General features: G+C 43.7%; 2 protein-coding genes and 1 non-coding gene across 3 annotated transcripts in view; 2 read left to right on the top strand and 1 right to left on the bottom strand.

Annotated features, from left to right (window-relative positions):
* Positions 1-14195, top strand: part of eif4g2b (eukaryotic translation initiation factor 4, gamma 2b) — a 61588-nt gene extending 47393 nt beyond the window's left edge. The window contains exons 2-21 of the mRNA XM_031561955.1: positions 3631-3739; positions 4386-4451; positions 4547-4672; positions 4974-5076; positions 7273-7404; positions 7560-7626; positions 7713-7864; positions 8217-8327; positions 8421-8603; positions 8809-8947; positions 9098-9261; positions 9663-9776; positions 10098-10226; positions 10484-10585; positions 10897-11112; positions 11301-11559; positions 11671-11875; positions 12083-12291; positions 12388-12509; positions 12630-14195. Of these exons, the coding sequence (XP_031417815.1) occupies positions 3631-3739; positions 4386-4451; positions 4547-4672; positions 4974-5076; positions 7273-7404; positions 7560-7626; positions 7713-7864; positions 8217-8327; positions 8421-8603; positions 8809-8947; positions 9098-9261; positions 9663-9776; positions 10098-10226; positions 10484-10585; positions 10897-11112; positions 11301-11559; positions 11671-11875; positions 12083-12291; positions 12388-12509; positions 12630-12695 (2774 nt within the window). The 3' untranslated portion in view covers positions 12696-14195. The remainder of the gene's footprint in view (positions 1-3630; positions 3740-4385; positions 4452-4546; positions 4673-4973; positions 5077-7272; positions 7405-7559; positions 7627-7712; positions 7865-8216; positions 8328-8420; positions 8604-8808; positions 8948-9097; positions 9262-9662; positions 9777-10097; positions 10227-10483; positions 10586-10896; positions 11113-11300; positions 11560-11670; positions 11876-12082; positions 12292-12387; positions 12510-12629) is intronic.
* LOC116220089 lies at positions 9819-9996 on the top strand. Its single transcript, XR_004163465.1, has one exon. It is a non-coding gene; the product is annotated as a small nucleolar RNA SNORD97 (small nucleolar RNA).
* A 28-nt stretch (positions 14196-14223) lies between the features above and the next one.
* On the bottom strand, positions 14224-17865 carry LOC116219043 (inner centromere protein). The gene is made up of 7 exons (XM_042707410.1): positions 17605-17865; positions 17132-17272; positions 16578-16778; positions 16191-16378; positions 15180-15393; positions 14926-15024; positions 14224-14790 (listed from the first exon to the last, which is right to left on the bottom strand). The coding sequence occupies exons 1-7, from the start codon at positions 17863-17865 to the stop codon at positions 14683-14685; spliced, it is 1212 nt and encodes a 403-aa protein (XP_042563344.1). The 3' UTR covers positions 14224-14682.
* Between the last annotated feature and the right edge of the window lie 605 nt (positions 17866-18470).

Below are 18470 nucleotides of genomic sequence, written 5' to 3'. Positions count from 1 at the left end.
ACTTATACGTACTCCAAGTCATGAAGCGTGCGGCTCACCCCCCTAGCCCCCGCCCGTGTGTGTCTCATCTTTTTTATTTGCTTATCAGGACTCATCATTTACAGGAGCTTACTTCTGTTCACACTCACGTTGTAGCTCATGAGATGCACCGTGTCTATAGCCTGCCTGCGTTGTAACAGACTTAGGTTGTAAAAGGAAAAGTTTTAGGTTGTAAAAGGAAGCAAGTTTTCTTCCAGGACAACTTTGTACTTGGCCTGGCTGAGGTTTGCAAAAGATCTTAAGGATTGAACCATAGAGGACTGGAGTAAGGTCATCTTTGCCCAACAACTGGTCATCTAATGGTTAGACGGTGACCTGGAGAGGCCAACAAGCCACAATGTCTCGCACCTACTGTGAAATTTGGTGGAGGATCGGTGATGATCTGGGGGTGCTTCAGCAAGACTGGAATCGGGCAGATTTGCTTTTGTGAAGAACGCATGAATCAAGCCAAGTACAAAGTTGTCCTGGAAGAAAACTTGCTTCCTTTTGCGCTGACAATGTTCCCCAACTCAGAGGAGTGTTTTTTCCAGCAAGACAATGCTCCATGCCACACAGCCAGGTCAATGAAGGTGTGGATGAAGGACCACCAGATCAGGACCCTGTCATGACCAGCCCAATCTCCATACATGAATCCCATTGAAAACCTCTGGGATGTGATCAAGAGGAAGATGGATGGTCACAAGCCATCAAAAAAAGCAGAGCTGCTTAAATTTTTGCGCCAGGAGTGGCATAAAGTCACCCAACGGCAATATGAAAGACTGGTGGAGAGTATGCCAAGACGCATGAAAGCTGTGATTGTAAATCAAGGTTATTCCACCAAATATTGATTTCTGAATTCTTCCGCAGTTAAAACATTAGTATAGTGTTGTTTAAAAATGAATATGAACTTGTTTTCTTTGCATTATTTGAGATCTGAAACCACTGCATCTTTTTTGTTATTTTGACCAGTTGTCATTTGTTTGCAAATAAATGCTCTAAATGACAATATTTGTATTTGAAATCAGGTAGAAATGTTGTAAGTAGTTGTCATAGTTTATAAAGAATAAAACAAAAATGTTAATTTTGCTCAAACACATACCAATAAATAGTAAAACCAGAGAAACTGATCATTTTTAAGTGGTCTCTTATTTTTTCCCAGAGCTGTATATAGCCTATATCAGAGCCCATTCAACATAGAAGAACACAATTATGTGAGAGGGGTAGCCTACAAAGGTGTCCGGGATTTCACTTGTTTATTTCATCATGCCAAGATGAGAATGCATGCCCACAACCAGTCACTTGAAAGTAAACCTAGTGTTCCCCAATGGACTTGACTAGTTCAATTTCAGTGTGAAAGGATCCAGATGATACTGATTTGTTGATTTTCAAGAGAAGGAACATGGTTATGACTAATAATACCATGGTAAATGGGCAAGAGAAAACGAGTTTGCAGCTTTTAAAGAGGGCCTAGCCTACATACAGATTATGTTTCTTCTATTCATGTCCTTGCCCAAATATTGTCTCTATAGCAATGAGTCAGCACTGTGCAACATGGCCCAACTTCTGTGGAAATATAGCCTACTTTCGGGGACTTCGGTTATGAGACGGGGCCCACATCCCTTACAGCGGCACTCCATGATTTCATATTCTAAAGTTCTGCATGCTGCCGATGACCTACATTTGGAGGTGTTAATAAACAGCTGGAATTATGGAGTACATGTGCCTTAGAGCAAGTATTACAGGGAATCCGTTCTTCCGGCAATAAAGTGGGGAAACAATACCTTCCACCATAAAATGTCTCTTATATTACAATGTATTTAGTCAAATGGCGAATTCAGATGCACAGGCCTAGCAACGATAGACGTACACAACGGAAAATTACCACTTGTGTAGCAAATACGCATCGCGTTCGAGAATGACGTCACCTACGGTCATAAGGCTTGGTACATTCTTCCTGGGCAGTGTGGCTTGTACCGTGCGTTTCAGCTGCCTTGCCAGGTTCTTTTGAAAACAATCCACAAATTATCTTACGTTTATATATATTTTTTCTATTCTTTCTTCTTTTGTCACGAGAAAAAAATCAAAACTGAAGTCGTTTCGGTAACGGTAAGATGGGTTCTAACTAACAGTTTTTTTTTTTATCAAGCCTCTTCAAAATGGCTGCTGACCGTCGTATTTTTATGATGGCTATCAAGCTAGCTGCTAACACTAGCCGAATCCATTGGATGAGTATTAGTGCCGATTTAGCTTGTTAGCTAGCTAGCCAGCTGCTGCATAAAATGGCGCCCTGATTGCAGAACATGAGCATTTCTTCCCTATACCGGCATTTTATGGCACAGTGAATGTGTGATGTTATAATCGTACCAACTATTAGCCCCTTTAGATAACTGTCAAATATTAATTCTGCAAACCGGAAATAAGTTGTCGGTATGTGTTTCAATTGGGTAACGTTAGCTTGCTAGACCAGCTAGCTAACTGTTCGTTTTAGATGGCAAGCTCAATTAGCTAGCAAGTTAGGTAATATCCGTTACCTATCAAATCGGTAGAATAGTAAGGTATTCGGCTTGTCTGCTAAGCGATCTTGCATGTTTCATTTATATATGTTCATTTTATTAGATGCTTGCGATGGATTAACGGAAATCTGTAACATTATGTTAGCTACCGTTTGCAAGAAACTGAGCTAGCTAGACAATATAAGTTGGCTAGCTATTCCCAGCTATTTTAATTACATAGTCAATATGAAATACCCAACTATCTAGTTTAGTGTAACACACATGCTATGAAACCATTTGCCCTGCAATAGTCTAATTTACAAAATAATTGTATGTTCCTGGTTGGTTCCTGCTTTCCTTGAACGTTATTTTCTCAGCTTTAGCCTTGAAAATAGAAGCATCAACAGCAGGCTTTGTTGAACAGCTGAGTAAAATTCACTAACTTAAGATAACCTTCGCTAGGTAAGTTAACGTTACCAACCCAATTCATTTGTGGCATTAAATAAACATGAACTAGTTTACCTTACGTTAATTAACGTTAACCAGACATATCAGACTCGTATGCGGGATTTAACTTAACCAAAGTTGCTTGTTGGACCACCGATGGTCTCTACACTAGATAATGTGTGCGAGACCAATCGCCGAAGGACTAACATGGCTACTAATTTGGCCTAACCTTAGCCTTTCGTTGAAAAAATGTTCAGTAACCAGAATGCGATCCCATAGGCCAAGTTGTTAGCTTGCAGTCTAAATTAAACTCGACTACATTACACATCAACTGGTGCGTTAATTGTTTAACCAGTTGATAACTTTTGCAAAGGTAGGTTGTTTTATGAACGTTATAAGTTATGATGAGGAATATTTTAACGGGAACGCTAGCTAGCCAACTTAAGCCTTTGTTATCATCTGCTGTTGGCTAACCGTATTAGCCAGGCTGGTGAGTCAGAGCAAGTTTATTTTAGTGTAGTCATACATTGGTTTACTTTGCAGTATTCAATTCGAAAAAGTACCACTGATTTTTGTAAGATGGCTAAGTGATATCGTGAAGCTTTATTGAAAAGTTCGTGATGTCTGCCTTGGCTGTGTTAACTTGGGCTAATGTCTTTGTCTTTTCTCTTAGATCGTTTTTCCCCACCCCACCCTTTGAACATTATTCTTTTGAAGATTCTTCGTTGTCAAGCCGCCAAAGTGGAGAGTGTGATTGCAGAAGGGGGTGCTTCTCGTTTCAGGTATGTGCAGGGTGGCTTAGTTTTATCTCCAGTATCACTGCCGGTGTCAATATGCCCCTTCCAATTTCAACAAAGACAAGAATTTCTCACGTATCCTCCCGTGTGTGATTGAGAGTGTTTTCGTCTTGTGTGACCGGATTTGTAAGAATTATATTTGGTGTTGTCTGTGTTAATAGTCTTGGTGGCATCATCCTGAAATGTAGGTCATGTCCTTCGATCAATGCCAGCATTCATTTCAGACAAGTCAGCTTGTGCTGTGTGCTCACGAAGATCAGCGTCTGCGCAGGCCATGTTTTCACTGTATCTCCCTAAATGTGGCATCTCTCCCCATTATGCACCTATTTAGTTGCCATAGAGGCGAACCAATCACCATAGGTGTTGCTCAGCGTCGATCGTCGTGAGCAACTGGACAAACTTATTGAATTAACTTGTTAATTCATGAAAACAGGGTTAAAAAAAAAAAACGTTCGTTTTCAGAGACATGGCTTGCCCAATGTTTTTGTAGAGGATTGGTGCATCAAGGGATCTAATGTTAATCTTCCAGCACGCCACAGTCTCTCTCTGTTGTGTGTCTGTGTCTGTCAGTCCTGTCCTTTGTGATGACAAAATGGTTAGTCATGATCACCATTTTATCCTTCTTTTGCAGTGCTTCTTCAGGCGGAGGCGGAGGTAGGGGTGCACCTCAGCACTATCCCAAGACTGTCGGCAACAGGTACATCATGTTGTCCTTGCTCCATCACCTGTGATGTGGTAACATTAGCTGTGCTTGTTTACCCTGAGGCTCATTTCCTGTGTTTATCTTTCTAGCGAGTACCTGGGGAAGTCCCCAGGGCCTAGCGTTCAGAGATGGGTTCCTTCAAGAAGCACTAGACGAGATGTCAACACCTCCAACGAAAAAGAACGACATGATACCATATTCAGGAAAGTAAGAGGGTGAGTGTCTGCCTGGTAGAAACGATCAAGGGGCGCCCATGGTAATTCTGTAAACCAATATTTGCAAATCTTATGTCTGTCTTTCTCTCTGTCTGTGTGTCACTGTCCTTTTCCACTCTTCCTCTCCTTCCTTTGCCGCTTTGAGCATTGTGTTTTGAAGCGTTGCACATGCCCTGTTTGAGAATCAGCTGATGTTTTCCAGCTCTTCAAAATGCCAAGGCTGTGCCAATAAACAGTTGCCTTTTGTTCTCCCAGCAAACATTGGCTGTGTCCCTGACCTGACCCTGTTTTCTTCTTGCAGCATCCTTAATAAGCTGACCCCTGAGAAGTTTGACAAGCTATGCCTTGAGCTCCTTAATGTGGGCGTAGATTCTAAACTCATCCTCAAAGGAGTCATCTTGCTGGTGAGTCTTTGCAGCACAGTCATTGTTCAAGTCTGGCCCACTTGTGTACTTCGTAGGGCTGGTCGATAAAACCTTGAAACGGGATGGTAATAAAATTGATGTTTTACATAGATGACGTGACGTTTTTACTCTGGATAGGTTTAACAGCCCATCACACGGCAGAAACAGCTAGTCAGTCTGCAGTTTTTGTCTTGCACGTCAAAGCACACATCCATTTCCTTCCGCAAAGCATTGTTTGTGCTACCAGCCGTGAAGAAGGCTCTCAAAACAAGACAAAAAATGTGTGAAACTGACGAGGGGCGTGAAAGTAAACTCGCGTTATCCTCCAAAAATGAGGAAATGGGTCACAATGTCAGTTATATAGAAGTTGTTTGGATATCTTAAAAGTGACGAAGCACAGATTAAGATGGCCTGCAAAATGTGTCGTAATACATGATGCCCCTGAGCACAGTGGAGGAGGACCAGTTCACATTGATTACAGTGCTGGCCTCAGCCTCTTTTTGCACCGTTAAATGTTTGTTATTTTATTTTTGTTAATAAAAGATATTCTAAAGTTTATCTAATGAACCCTCTCAAAATGGCAACATTACCAAATTAGATGTTGTAATAAATATTGATTTTGATGAATATGGGGAGGGGGGATCATTTTTCACCATATCGCCCAGCTCTAATGCTTAATGAAGTGTAAGCAGGTTTCTTGTCATGTAGATGATGCCAGTTTTGAGATATGATTGTACAAAAGGACTTTCAATTTTATATGCTTACCATTTCTCACTTGCACAAATAAAAATAAGTCATAGAGAATGTCTAAAACTGTTGGCGGCGTCAGCTATGTCTCAGCTGCTATTTCCTGCCCCGAAATGTAAGTGAAAATGAAAGTATTTATTTTAACATGCCAAATAAAAAAAATTGTAGTCAAAAATAGATTTTCCCCTTTTTAATCTGTTTATTTAAAGGTATTAGCCACAATTCTAATCAGTACATTTTGTCAAGTTCAATTTAATTGCTCCTCACAGTACTCTTAATTGTCCGTTCAGTGTGTGCTCAAAGATGACTCGGGTGGTCGTACACAGTCCTGTCACTGTAAATGGGGAATATAGTGGCTCATAGTCTGTCATTTTTTTTGTCAAGACTTCTGTTAACACATTACTACTTTCAGTGCAACATTTTGAGTAATGTAGGCTTCTTGTCAACTGAGGGCTCCCTTAGTTGGGATGGGCTTAGTGTTCAAAACATTTGATGGCAAAGAATCTTTATTATATTGGATCACTGCTACATGGTTAATCATGTATGAATATGATTAGTTGGTGCAATAAATCATACAGTCGCAATTACTAAACTAATTTGAAAATAATAGTCCGATTCATCTTTGCTGTACTGTAATTGTGGATCTATTTGTCATGAAGGTTTTTTTTTATTTTTTTTTTCAGGAGTGATACTTGTGCCTTTATGCTTGACTAATGATATTAATATGGTAGCAATCCCACAAGAATTGGCTCAACGGCGCGGACTAATTGGGCAAAGAGACATGTATCAAATTAAAGGAAATCAAATCCTAGAAGTCTTTATAATAAGGCAACGGTGGGACACCTTTGAATGATGAAGAAATGTTAATAAAAGCTACCCATTAGGCTCACTAGGTAGCTACTAGGAATCTACAAACTGACTAGCTGGTTAACCCAGATGGCATTCAAACATTGTGCTAATAAAATTGAATGGATACATGATCCTGTTGCTCGTGGACGATTGAAAGTAAAGGTGATGAATGTGATAAGTAATTGTTTGCTTTACTTAGCTGGGAGAGGTTTCCCTTAACGTTTGTTATTCCTAGGGGGTAAAAAGAAAAAAAACAATCTGTATTAATCCCGTGGGCTAGCCTATAAGGAGACTGAATCTGACAAAATATACATTTACCGCAGCTATGTAGCCCATTTGCTAATTATAGTAGGCTAACTTATTTAATGCACTTACAAAGGGCATAAGTGTGTGCATCACCTGCTTCAAAACAGGTGATAGTTTTTTGGGAAAGTTGTAAAATGGGTAGCTAGCATCTGGTACAGAGGAGGGACATCGCTGCAAACACTGTCACATGAAATCCACAAGCAATACAAGGTTGAATTGTTTGTATGTATGTATGTACCCTTGACTCTCAATTTCCTGTAAATAATTATTTTTTTCTTTTTTTCATCTATGCAGATCGTAGACAAAGCCCTAGAAGAGCCCAAGTACAGCTCGCTCTATGCTCAGCTATGTCTGCGCTTGGCAGAGGATGCACCAAACTTTGATGGCCCATCACCTGAGATCCAACCCTCCCAAAAGCAGAGCACAGTAAGCACTCCTATGATTCTTTCAGTATTTGGTTAAATGTATGTAAGTGTGTGTGTGTGTGTATGTGTGTGTATGTGTATATATATATATATATATATATATATATATATATAAATATAATAAAAGTGTGTTTTATTATTATTTATTACTTTCAGACCTTCAGAAGACTTCTGATATCCAAGCTTCAAGATGAATTTGAAAACCGCACCAAAAATGTTGAAAGTGAGTGAGCAGTCCCTCTTTCTGAAATGCTTTGTGAACGCTGCTGTGGGTCTTGTTGCTGATTCTGCGGTTTGCTCTTCTGTTAGTCTACGAAAAACAGGACAACCCTCTCACCTCTGAGGAAGAGGAGCAGCGAGCCATTGCCAAGATCAAGATGCTCGGCAACATTAAATTCATCGGAGAACTTGGCAAACTCGACCTCATCCACGAATCTATCCTTCATAAGTGCATCAAAACAGTAAGCACATCCCACGCCTAATACTTAGCCTGCAATTTTGATGTTGCCATTCTCATCTGAATTCTCAAGGACCCGAAAAGCCTTTAAAATGCAAAACAATTTATATGCAATGTATGTCGCAGGACTGGCCTCCTAGACAGGGATTGAGGTAGACTGGTAATCTAGTCAAGTCATAAGAGCGATGTTTTGTAGAAGAGCACTTCAAACCTTTGCAGTTTAGATACTATTTCATGAGTGTAGAGTGACAGTATTATTTCAATATTGTGTGCCACTCTTGGATGAGTTGGATCATTGCAGGGTCATGTTGCTTCTGTCATGCTTCAATATTCCATCTCTGTGCTCTCTTGTTCAGCTTCTGGAAAAGAAGAAGAGGATCCAGCTCAAGGATATGGGGGAGGATCTGGAGTGCCTCTGTCAGATAATGAGAACAGTGGGGCCGAGACTCGATCATGAGAAAGCAAGGGTAAGTGCTCCCCGATGACCACATCACTGACTCACTACCAGTGTCACCTACAGTAAAAGACTTCCTGACTGATGCCTGTCTCTCTTCCCCCAGTCTTTAATGGATCAGTACTTTGGCCGTATGCAATCCTTAATGAACAACAAGGACTTGCCAGCAAGGATTCGTTTCCTGCTGCAAGATCGAGTGGAGCTGCGAGAAAACAACTGGGTTCCTCGCAAAGCTTTTATTGACAACGGACCAAAGACGATTAACCAGATTCGTCAAGATGCAGTGAAGGTAAATTGATTTTTTTTTTTTTTTAAATGTAACTCTTTGTCTTTTATGTTTATTTGATCACTGCATATTTAAATATTTTGTTGTAATGTCTAGATATTTCAGTGTTTTGCCTTTTCACTATATTGTACTGTCTGTCTACTATCTGTACCTCAGTAACATATTTTAAAACCGGCTATTTGCTTAGGTTCCTTTTTTCCCTTCTCAGGATTTGGGTGTCTTCATTCCGCCCATGACCCAGGGAATGAGAATGGACTTCTTTCTGGACGGCCCCTTCATGCCACCCAGGATGAAACTGGACAGAGAAACTCTCGGAGGATTGGCTGACATGTTCGGACAAATGCCAGGTGGGTGACCCCCCCCCCCCCACGTTATTGATTTTAGTGTAAACTGTGAGGCAAGGGCCTGATTGCTTTTTGGTCCTCTACTTTGAGTTCCTTATCAAGAGTTTAGGTAATCTATATTTGAGGTAAGCAACTTTCTGTGCCTGTGTTTAGGCAGTGGCATAGGCACTGGTCCAGGAGTCATTCAGGACCGCTTCTCGCCCACGCTGGGCCGCCATCGCTCCAACCCGCTCTTCAACGGACACAGTGGACACATGGCTGCTCCTCCACAGGCTCAGTTTGACTTGGGCGCCAAACCGTTCATGAAATCCAACCAGGTAATGACCCCTCCCCCCCCCCCCCCCCCCAAATATGTTTATTATGGTGAACAGGCTGAAATTGGGTATTGTGATAAAACCATCAGTTCAGTAATGCAGCAATGTTAAAAAGCCCATAACAAACTATGTATTGTTGAAAGTGTGAATGCAGTTTGTAAAACATGCAAGTGGGTGACCTTGATGGAGAAAGTTTCAAATGGCCAAGCTGTCATATGGCCTAATGTCAATTTAATTTTAGACTTGTAAATGCTCAGCTAATGATAAAAAAAAATGTCATGTCAGAATGTCTCCAAGCTTATGTCATCTACACAGCCTTGACTCAAAAAATTCAGCGCAAACTCTTAACAGATTTAGAGTGCACATTAATATAAGGATATGGTCTCTGGTCTTCTTTATGATAGGGACAGAATCAGCATTTCCTCAATCAGAACCAGACCCACGCATCCCAGCAGCAGGCCCAGTCCAAGGACATGGCTCCCAGGTTCATCAAGAAAGGAGCGCTGAATGCTGATGAGGTAAGAGCGGTTGGACTTTACCATACAGCATCCTCAGGCAATGTGCCCAGTGATTATAAAAAGACGCGTTATTCTGAGGAATTCCCCCTGCTGTCTGTTCTCTGGCTTTCTCTCTTCCACTAGTCTCCCCTTCTGCTAAGTCTGTCTCCTCCCTTCTTCTGTCTCTCCATCTGCGACAGCCAGCAGGTCCGCTGATTGCGATTATGAGATATGAGGGCACAAGTTCAGCCCCGAGGGGATGTGACCTTTGACCTACTTTGATGTGTTCTGACGCTGATGTGTCCTCCTTGACCTCCCCACCCCCCTGCCTTCTCCCTCTAGATCAGTCTGAGACCAGCACACTTATTCCCCGTTAACAAAAACCAAGTGCCAAAGCTGCAGCCGCAGATCCCCACCATGATTCCTCCCAGCGCACAGCCTCCCCGCACCCAGACCCCTCCTCTTGGACAGGTTGGTATTCCAGGCCTTATTTTTCATCAGGGATTCAAGGGGGACTGCAACACATCTCTCTCTATCCATCTGTGCCTGCTCTGCTACACACCTCATTCAACTCCTGAATTTCACAGATTACTAATATTCTCAAGGTGATGGGGAAATATTCAGCCTGGCTGCTCTCCTATCAGCTAGACTAATAACCCTTGTCCAATTGTCTCAAGGGGAAACAGCAAGAGCAAGTTGTAATTCCTTTTAACATGCTTTATTGACAGCCTCAACTTGGTCTGAAAACCAACCCCCCTGTGATCCAGGAGAAACCTCAGAAGACCAACAAGAAACCTGCCCCGGCTAAGGAGGAACTCCTCAAAATGACAGTAAGAAGATTCCTCATCCGATTAGTGTTGGCAGCTCCTCTTTCTTTACTGGTCGGGTAAAGGAGAAGGTTCAGTACCAGGTCGATAAAAGACGAAAGTTAAACAATTGGGTCAGTGTCATTTGTCTGACCCGCCAAACTAGAAAACATATTTGTTCTTCACGCTGTGCATCGACGGCTTTGCTTTTGAATTTAAAGAAGTCGTGTGGTAGTATTTTGTCAATGGAAAATTGTCACATTGATGTGGAAACATTCAAACATTGTGTTTGGATCAAATAAAATGTAAAGATGACCAAATTTATACATTTTCAGGAGACTGTAGTGACGGAGTATCTAAACAAGAAGAGCATGGATGATGCGGTGAATGGAATCCGGGAAATGAAGGCACCCAAGCATTTCCTGCCAGAGATGTTGAGCAAGATCATTGTGTGTTCTCTGGAGCGGTCGGACGAGGACAAGGAGCAGGCCAGTGCCCTGATCAACACCCTCCGCACCGAGGGGCTGGTTTCGGGCGAGAACTTCATGCAGGTGTGGCGGCCTTACATAACTTGTATGAGAGATGGGCTAGATTGGTCTTCCAATTCTTAATACAGGGCTTCAACATTCAGAATTTGTATGGCTCCACAAAGATACGGAAGGACTTTAAAAGACCAGTATAAGCCGAGTCTTTTGGCCCCTTCTCATTTTGCATTGGCCTTACGGTATGCTCTGTGCAGGCTCTCCCGAACGTGCTGGACCAGTGTCCCAAGATCGAGGTGGATATCCCGCTAGTGAAGTCCTACCTGGCGCAGTTTGCAGCGCGGGCCGTCATGACTGAGCTGGTGACGGTGGCAGAGCTGGCCCACCCGCTGGAGAACGGCACCCACTTCCCCTTTTTCTTGCTCTGCCTTCAGCAGGCCTCTAAGCTCAAAGACCGTGAGTGGCTGATTGACCTCTTCCAGCAGAGCAAGGTCAACATGCAGAAGATGCTCCCTGGTAGGTGGCCATGGTTGTTGGTACCATGTACACAGTACAGTCCTGATTGCATTGGACAGATAAGATTTTCCACTCCAAGCTTATAGTTTGGCTTTGCCTTCCTCCTTCCAGAGATCGACCAGAACAAGGACCGCATGCTGGAGATCCTGGAGGGGAAGGGTCTGAGCTTCCTGTTCCCCCTGTTGAAGCTGGAGAAGGAGCTGCTGAAGCAGATCAAGGCAGACCCCTCCCCTCAGGCAATCTACAAGTGGATCAAAGACAACATCTCCCCCAAACTCCACACCGACAAGGGCTTCATCAACATCCTCATGACCAGGTGAGTGCCCATTTAAGCAGGTCAGCTTATTCAGGCCAGCATGAGTTGATGTGATTGAAGTGAATTGCTGGTCAATGGTTTTATTAACTCGATTAGCTCTGGGCCCATTGTTATTTCAATACATGGATCGGCCTGTTAGTGCTCTTTTTCATTACCAAGAAGTAAGCCCGTCACCTGTAGCTCGTGACTCATTGCCCTGTCCCTCAGCTTCCTCCAATACATCTCTCATGAGATGGGCGAATTGGATACTGAGGACCAGCTGTCGGCCCCCTCCAAAGAACAGCTGGATCAGGAGAAGCAGCTGCTGCTGGCCTTCAAACCGGTCATGCAGAAGTTCCTGCATGACCACACGGACCTTCAGGTCAGCGCCCTGTACGCGCTGCAGGTGCACTGCAATGCCTGCTCCTTCCCCAAAGGTATGCTATGCTTCTGACGCTCCCACGCTAAGCACTTCTTAATAAGCTGCCTCCTGATCCGCCACTCCAACTCTTCCTCTTCCTCTTCCGTTTCAGGCATGCTGCTGCGCTACTATGTCAACTTTTACGACATGGAGATCATCGAAGAAGAAGCCTTCCTAGCATGGAAAGAAGACATCACCCAAGAATTCCCTGGAAAAGGAAAAGCATTGTTCCAGGTGTGGACGCTTTGGACACTTCCGATTAACAGCAGTTCTCTTAAACACCAGGTTCAGCTGTGTAGTAGCCCCGGTACAGCTTCAGACAAAATTACATTTCTTTGTTTATGTGTTTCTCAGGTGAACCAGTGGCTGACCTGGCTGGAAACGGCTGAGGAAGAGGAGTCTGAAGAGGAGGGCGACTGAGAAACCAGCCAAAGCCTCTTAGTGTAGAAACGTCTGGATGAATACTGCAATACTGCCCCCTTCTCTCCCCTCCGACCCCATAATCCAGAACACACAACCACTTGACATGCCCCCTGCTGCTCAACTCGTACTGTACACTATAAAGCATTATGAAGACGTAAGAGTTATACCAGTGAGGCCACTTGTTTTGCTTCTAGCATCAATATGCTGCATGACAAGACATCTTTAGGTTTTGTGTTGTGTGTGTGTGTGTGTGTGTGTGTGTGTGTGTGTGTGTGTGTCCGATGTATGGGAATGGGTAGACTGCACCACAGAACTCAACAGGTGACTGTGTTCCTCAGGGCTTGCTGGAGTTGTTGAACATATGTCATTCTGTTCTAGGTGTGTCCCCTGTTTATGCCTCAGTCACCTTCTTGAAAACCACCAGAGGGCGTTTGAAACAGGGAAAGGAAGAGCAGTCTGTCGGCTTACAAATATTTAGACCAGTGTTGAATTATTTTGTCTTCATGGATCTGTTACCTTTATTCTCCTCGTTGCCCATAGAGTATTGCGATGAGGAACACAGACTTATTGTTGAGTGTGTGGATCCATCTTCCCTGTCAGTAGTACATCTGTATAGAGCCTACTCCACAGCATTCTGCTGGAGTGATTTGTAAAATCTACACAGCCTGTCAGTTACAGAAGAATCTCTTTAAGGTAATCAAGTTTATTGCAGTTGCATTATTTTTTTTATTTTTTTTAGAAGCTGTCTGTTTCTACCTCTTCAGTTCCTGGGCTTTTTATGTGTTTTTTTTCCTGCCCCATCTGCACTTAAGAGGTGTGCTCCTGTGTACTGATGTGTCATCTGCAATGCCCTGGCCGGTGCACCAGACATCGAGGAGGACACGGTCTGTGGACAAACAGAGGCTACAGCCTACAGAGGCTACAGGGCAGTGGCTCTCAGGTGCTTTTTGGGGATGTCCTTGATTGTGTAAGAAGTGAAATGCTGGTCTGTTCCTCTGTTTCCTCCTCGGCACACCCACGCACTTCTACTCAGTATTGTGTAAGGTATTGAATTCTGGTATTTGTTACTTTTTGTCTGTTTTTTTTCTTTTCGTTAATAATGGCAGTAAAGTCAATCTGATCTATCCTCCAAAGCCTTGGGCTGCCTCTCACAATGGGAAAGACTAAACCTTTTAACCTGCCTTTTTTTTTTTTTTTTTAATTTGGTGAATAAATGTTGAGATAATGAATTGGTTCGGAACTCTACCTCCACGCACATCTGGAGAGGTTTCTTTTTTTAAGGCTTTTACCCTTGTCAAGGAGAAATGGAATTGACAAGTGATTGAAAACGGTGAAGGAGAATCGTCCTCGATTGGTGGAGCTTCCTCTGATGTGAGCACACCTTTGCTTCTGTAAAACTCTAAATGGCTTAGATCATGTAACTGTAAGGTTTTAAATGCTCTATTGTGCACCACTGTTGCTTAACTCATTAAAGATAAACACTTGATCACCAAAAAAGTGTTTTGTGTGAGTAGTAAGAAGTCATTTCTAGAAACAAACGTTTTATAGTTTTGCATGGAAGTAGTTGTAGTAGTAGTAGGTGCTTTCTAGAATCTTTACTCGAAATTTTGTTCGGAGCCTTCTATATTCAACCAACATCTATGTTCAAATCCTCATGAACTCATTCCTCATCTGTGGGGATCCAGAAGTACTCCACCACTTTCCTGCTCCTCCGGGCGGCGCCAGCGTCTGGAGTTTCTGCCCCCATGGGCGAGAGATCACTGAAGTAAGAAGGACCGGAGTCCCTTCCTACCCGAGGCGCAGACACTCTGAACATGGTCCTGAGGGGCAAAAATCACTCATCACAATATTCCTCACTTTCAATAATATCCTGAACATAATACCAGTTCTGCTCAACTGAAATATCGAAGAAACCGCTTTTGGTATAGGTAATTGTACATAGTCAGCCCTAATTTGATTCAGAAGTTTCTATTTTTATGAGAAATTACTGAATTATGTGGATGAACGACGGGTGATCGCACCTTGATGACGAGCTTGTCTCAGTGTCATCGTTGGCTGGTTCTGGTGTGGAGATGTACACAGGATCTCCTTCCTGTAGACCACATGTAAATGCTCAGTGTGACAAGTAACTTAACCTCCGCATGACCAATCATCAGCCCGCATACCTGGATGTTGCAAAGAATACATTTGCCTCTCTGAACCATGTTTTTGTCAAACGACACATTACCGTGAAGTTCCTTGGAGCCCCATCTGAGTTCTTCAGGATTTTAACCCTCTGGTCACTTTCAGTCATGCACAGGAAGTAGTTCTTGATGTTTGCCTGACACTGACAACAGAAAAAAAAAAAGATACTTTTATATTAAGCGTGCCATTTTTCAAAGTCATTGTCACTCTGAGTGTCATGTCTTCTCATCCCACCATCTCAGTGTCACTCCCCAAACCTCCACTCCACATCTTTTTGTCTTGCTCATGCCGACTCACTGCTTTGTTCCTCCGCTGGGCCCTGAGGTCCTCCTGAGCCCTGAGGATGTTCTCCGCAGCCTGGTGCTTCTCCCTCCAGCCCAGGCACTCACTGGTGCGGTGCTCCCGCTCCTCCTCCGCCACCCTCCGCCCCTGCTCGGCCTCCTGCTGGGCTTTGCTGGACCTCTCGCTCTGCTCCTCTGCAGCAAGAGCTCTGCGTCTGGAGCTCACCTCCCTGCGGATAGTAGCACACTATATAGGTACAGAGACAGATGGGAGCAAAGGATGCACAGACAGTAGCTACTATTCAGTAGCCTGAGCAGATGAGAGCGGACCAAAAAGGAGTTCACAGAGATCTTAGTTATTATGTAGATAATACACAGGGGCTATGAGATTTTCCATTGTTATACCAAAAGTTTTCCATTGTTACACCTTAGTTGAATGGTTATTTGTGTTCAATGGTAGAGAATTCACCCATATTTTGTGTCCATGTGTGATTTCTTTTTTTCACAAGCTTTGTGCGTGGAATTTGTTCAGGGCTGTGTGAAACTAGGTCAAATATTTCTGAATATGTAACACAGAAATCTGCTCTCATTTAAACAACCACTTGGAACAAGTCTGCACAAAATTGTAATTCTTAAAAGACATGACCTTAAGAAACCTTAAACTTTTTACAGCATTGAAGAGGTTCAGGATCCTGTAGAGGTGATGTTGGACCACTACAGGCCAAAAGGGGGCAGCAGATATCTATCACAAACCAAACTAGTAATGTGTTTACAAACCTCAGAGAACCATTTACCTGACATTGCATTACACTGGTGTATGTTAAAATACATTTGTGTGTGAAGGTTATCATTATACACACGCACATAGGCACACACAGACATTTTACAGTCTGCACTCAGACTCACCTACACACACATACACACACATACATACACACACATACATACATACACATACATACACACACATACATACACACACATACACACACACACTTTTGATTGGGTAATCTAGCTAGGATCTCACTTCTCTTTGATCTTCACATTCTCCTCTGTCAGTCCCTTCAGCCGGTGCCGCAGGTTGTTCCTCTCCTCTTCCAGTCCTCGGTTCTCCTCCAGCAGAACCTGCTTCTCAGAGGATATTCTGTCCAGCTTCAGCTTGGTCTCAAAGTAGTTCTTCTCTGCTTTGGCTAACAAGAGCTGAACATCTGTGTGCTTTGAAAGATGAAGTACCACACAATGATTAAATAAATCATTACATGATTAGATTAGTTGACTTGGATTTAACCTTGTCTCTGCACTGCAACATAATATCATTCATGTCATTTGTATTATGTATGTATGGTCTGTATGTTTGTGTGTCAGTAGTGTGTGTGCGCATGTGTTTAAGTATGTATTACTATGTTTGACATGCCTCTTTCTTGAGCTGCTGCAGCTCATCATTCAGTTTGGCCCTGTTGTCCAGCGCCAGGTCCATCTCCTGACGACTGTCTATCGCTCGTGCCTCAGCCAGCATTCGGCTCTTCTCTGCTTCTTCACGCTTCAGATCTGCGTCCTCGGCTGCCCGTGAGCACAGTGTCGCCCTCTGCTGGCCCAGGTGGAGCTTCTGTTTCAGCTATCGGGGAATCAGCATATACAGCAGATCAATGGAATTAAATGTCGCAGTGCTCCCAAGGTCCTATGTTCCCTCAGCCACTCGACCCTCGAGCTTTCAGTTTGCCTCGGCCACCAATTCCCTATGTTCTATGTTCTATGTCTATGTTCCCTGTGTCTGCTATCTGTTTGGGAATTCAGCCAAGTAGCATGTTTTTACATTGTGGGAATGTAATGCTAAGATGATGGGACTGTGGGAACATAGCACATCTGGAGCATCTCATGGACAATGATTTCTAGTCTGGCACCTAAGCCTTAGTCTGTATGCCTGTGTGTGTGTGTGTGTGTCCTTTGGTGTCCCAACAGGACCCTCACTTCTTTCACTTGGGCCTGCAGCTCCTGGTTAAGGTTCCGTAGGTTCCTCATGGTGAGCTCGTTCTCAGTCCTCATCATGATCCTCTCCATGTAAATTTCGTTAGACAGGTACTTATTCTCGTTCTTTAGGTCCTCACATTCCTGTACAGGAGTCAGAGATGCATGTATGTGTCAGAACATGACATAAGCCTGCCTGCGCTACGGTAAGTGTTGTTTCACAGGTCTCATGTTCCGTACAACTGAAACATCATACCACCATTTCCTGCACGTTCTAAAAGCTCAGGGTGAAGCAATGAAAAGCAATGGCAATGAGACGTTGATAAACAGCTTGAGTGTGATCCGTGCATAGTATACACACATAAGCCTTCATTATACATAACAGTCCCATTAAAGTTCATTCTCTAAGCAAGACAAGTACAAATTATAACTGAGCGTGGTCCATGCCATTTTGCACTTACCTTTCTCTTTCTCACCAATTCCCCCTGGAGGTGGTTGAGCTGAAGGAAAGTGCCCCCTGCGCTGATCGGCCTAACCACTCGAACAGGCCTGCGACTGGTGAGGGAGGGCTTGGAGATCTCCTTGATCTCCTCCATCCTGTCTTTCCCAAAGCGGCCGCTACCGTTCATGTTGCTGCTGCTCAGGGAGTAAGACTTGTACAGCCCCCCATCCAGGACTGGGGTTTTCCCCAGAGAGAGAGCCTGCATGTCCCCATGGGAGGTGGCCCTCAGGGACATGCTTAGGGGCTGGTTGGCTGGCTGCCTGGCTGGCTGGCTGGCTGGTTGGCTGGCTCTGCTGGTTTTCACCCTGGTAAGGCTCCTCTGAAGGTGTGCCAAAGTTCCAGTCCCGATCTCCAGGCACACTGAGCGGGGCAAACTATCTCCCTGGCGTTGCGTGTGAATAATTCATTTGATAATGTGATCCAGTTTCACAGGGTGGAGAAACCCTACGCCGGAAGATGCGTGGCCAGTCCCTCACCAATCCCGTCAGCCACCATAACTAATTACACCGAACAGCCGCCTCTTTTCACCACTGTTGCCATATCTTTGGGGTAAGTTACAGCCTTTATGTGAGTGAATTAGGCTCTCAGTTAAGCTCATCTATGAATGATCTTTTAACTGCACGGTGAGGAAAGTACAGGTATCTCTGGCCCAAGGGAAATCATGCTTTTTTCCTAAATCAAGTCACCAGAACAGTGATAGAGTTTGCGGGCGGTGAAATGGACTATGTCCAATTAGCCCCAGTCAGTGGCCCACAACCGGAGAAGCACCAGGTCCTTTTCTTCCTCACCGCAGCCAGAGTAACTCAAGCCATGCATTCAGAGATGCATTATTTAGACTCG

This window comes from Clupea harengus, chromosome 3 (genome assembly GCF_900700415.2).
Source record: "Clupea harengus chromosome 3, Ch_v2.0.2, whole genome shotgun sequence".
In the NCBI taxonomy this organism is placed as follows: Eukaryota; Metazoa; Chordata; class Actinopteri; order Clupeiformes; family Clupeidae; genus Clupea; species Clupea harengus.
Note: the sequence above shows the minus strand (reverse complement) of the source record. Positions and strands in the feature narration are given on the sequence as shown.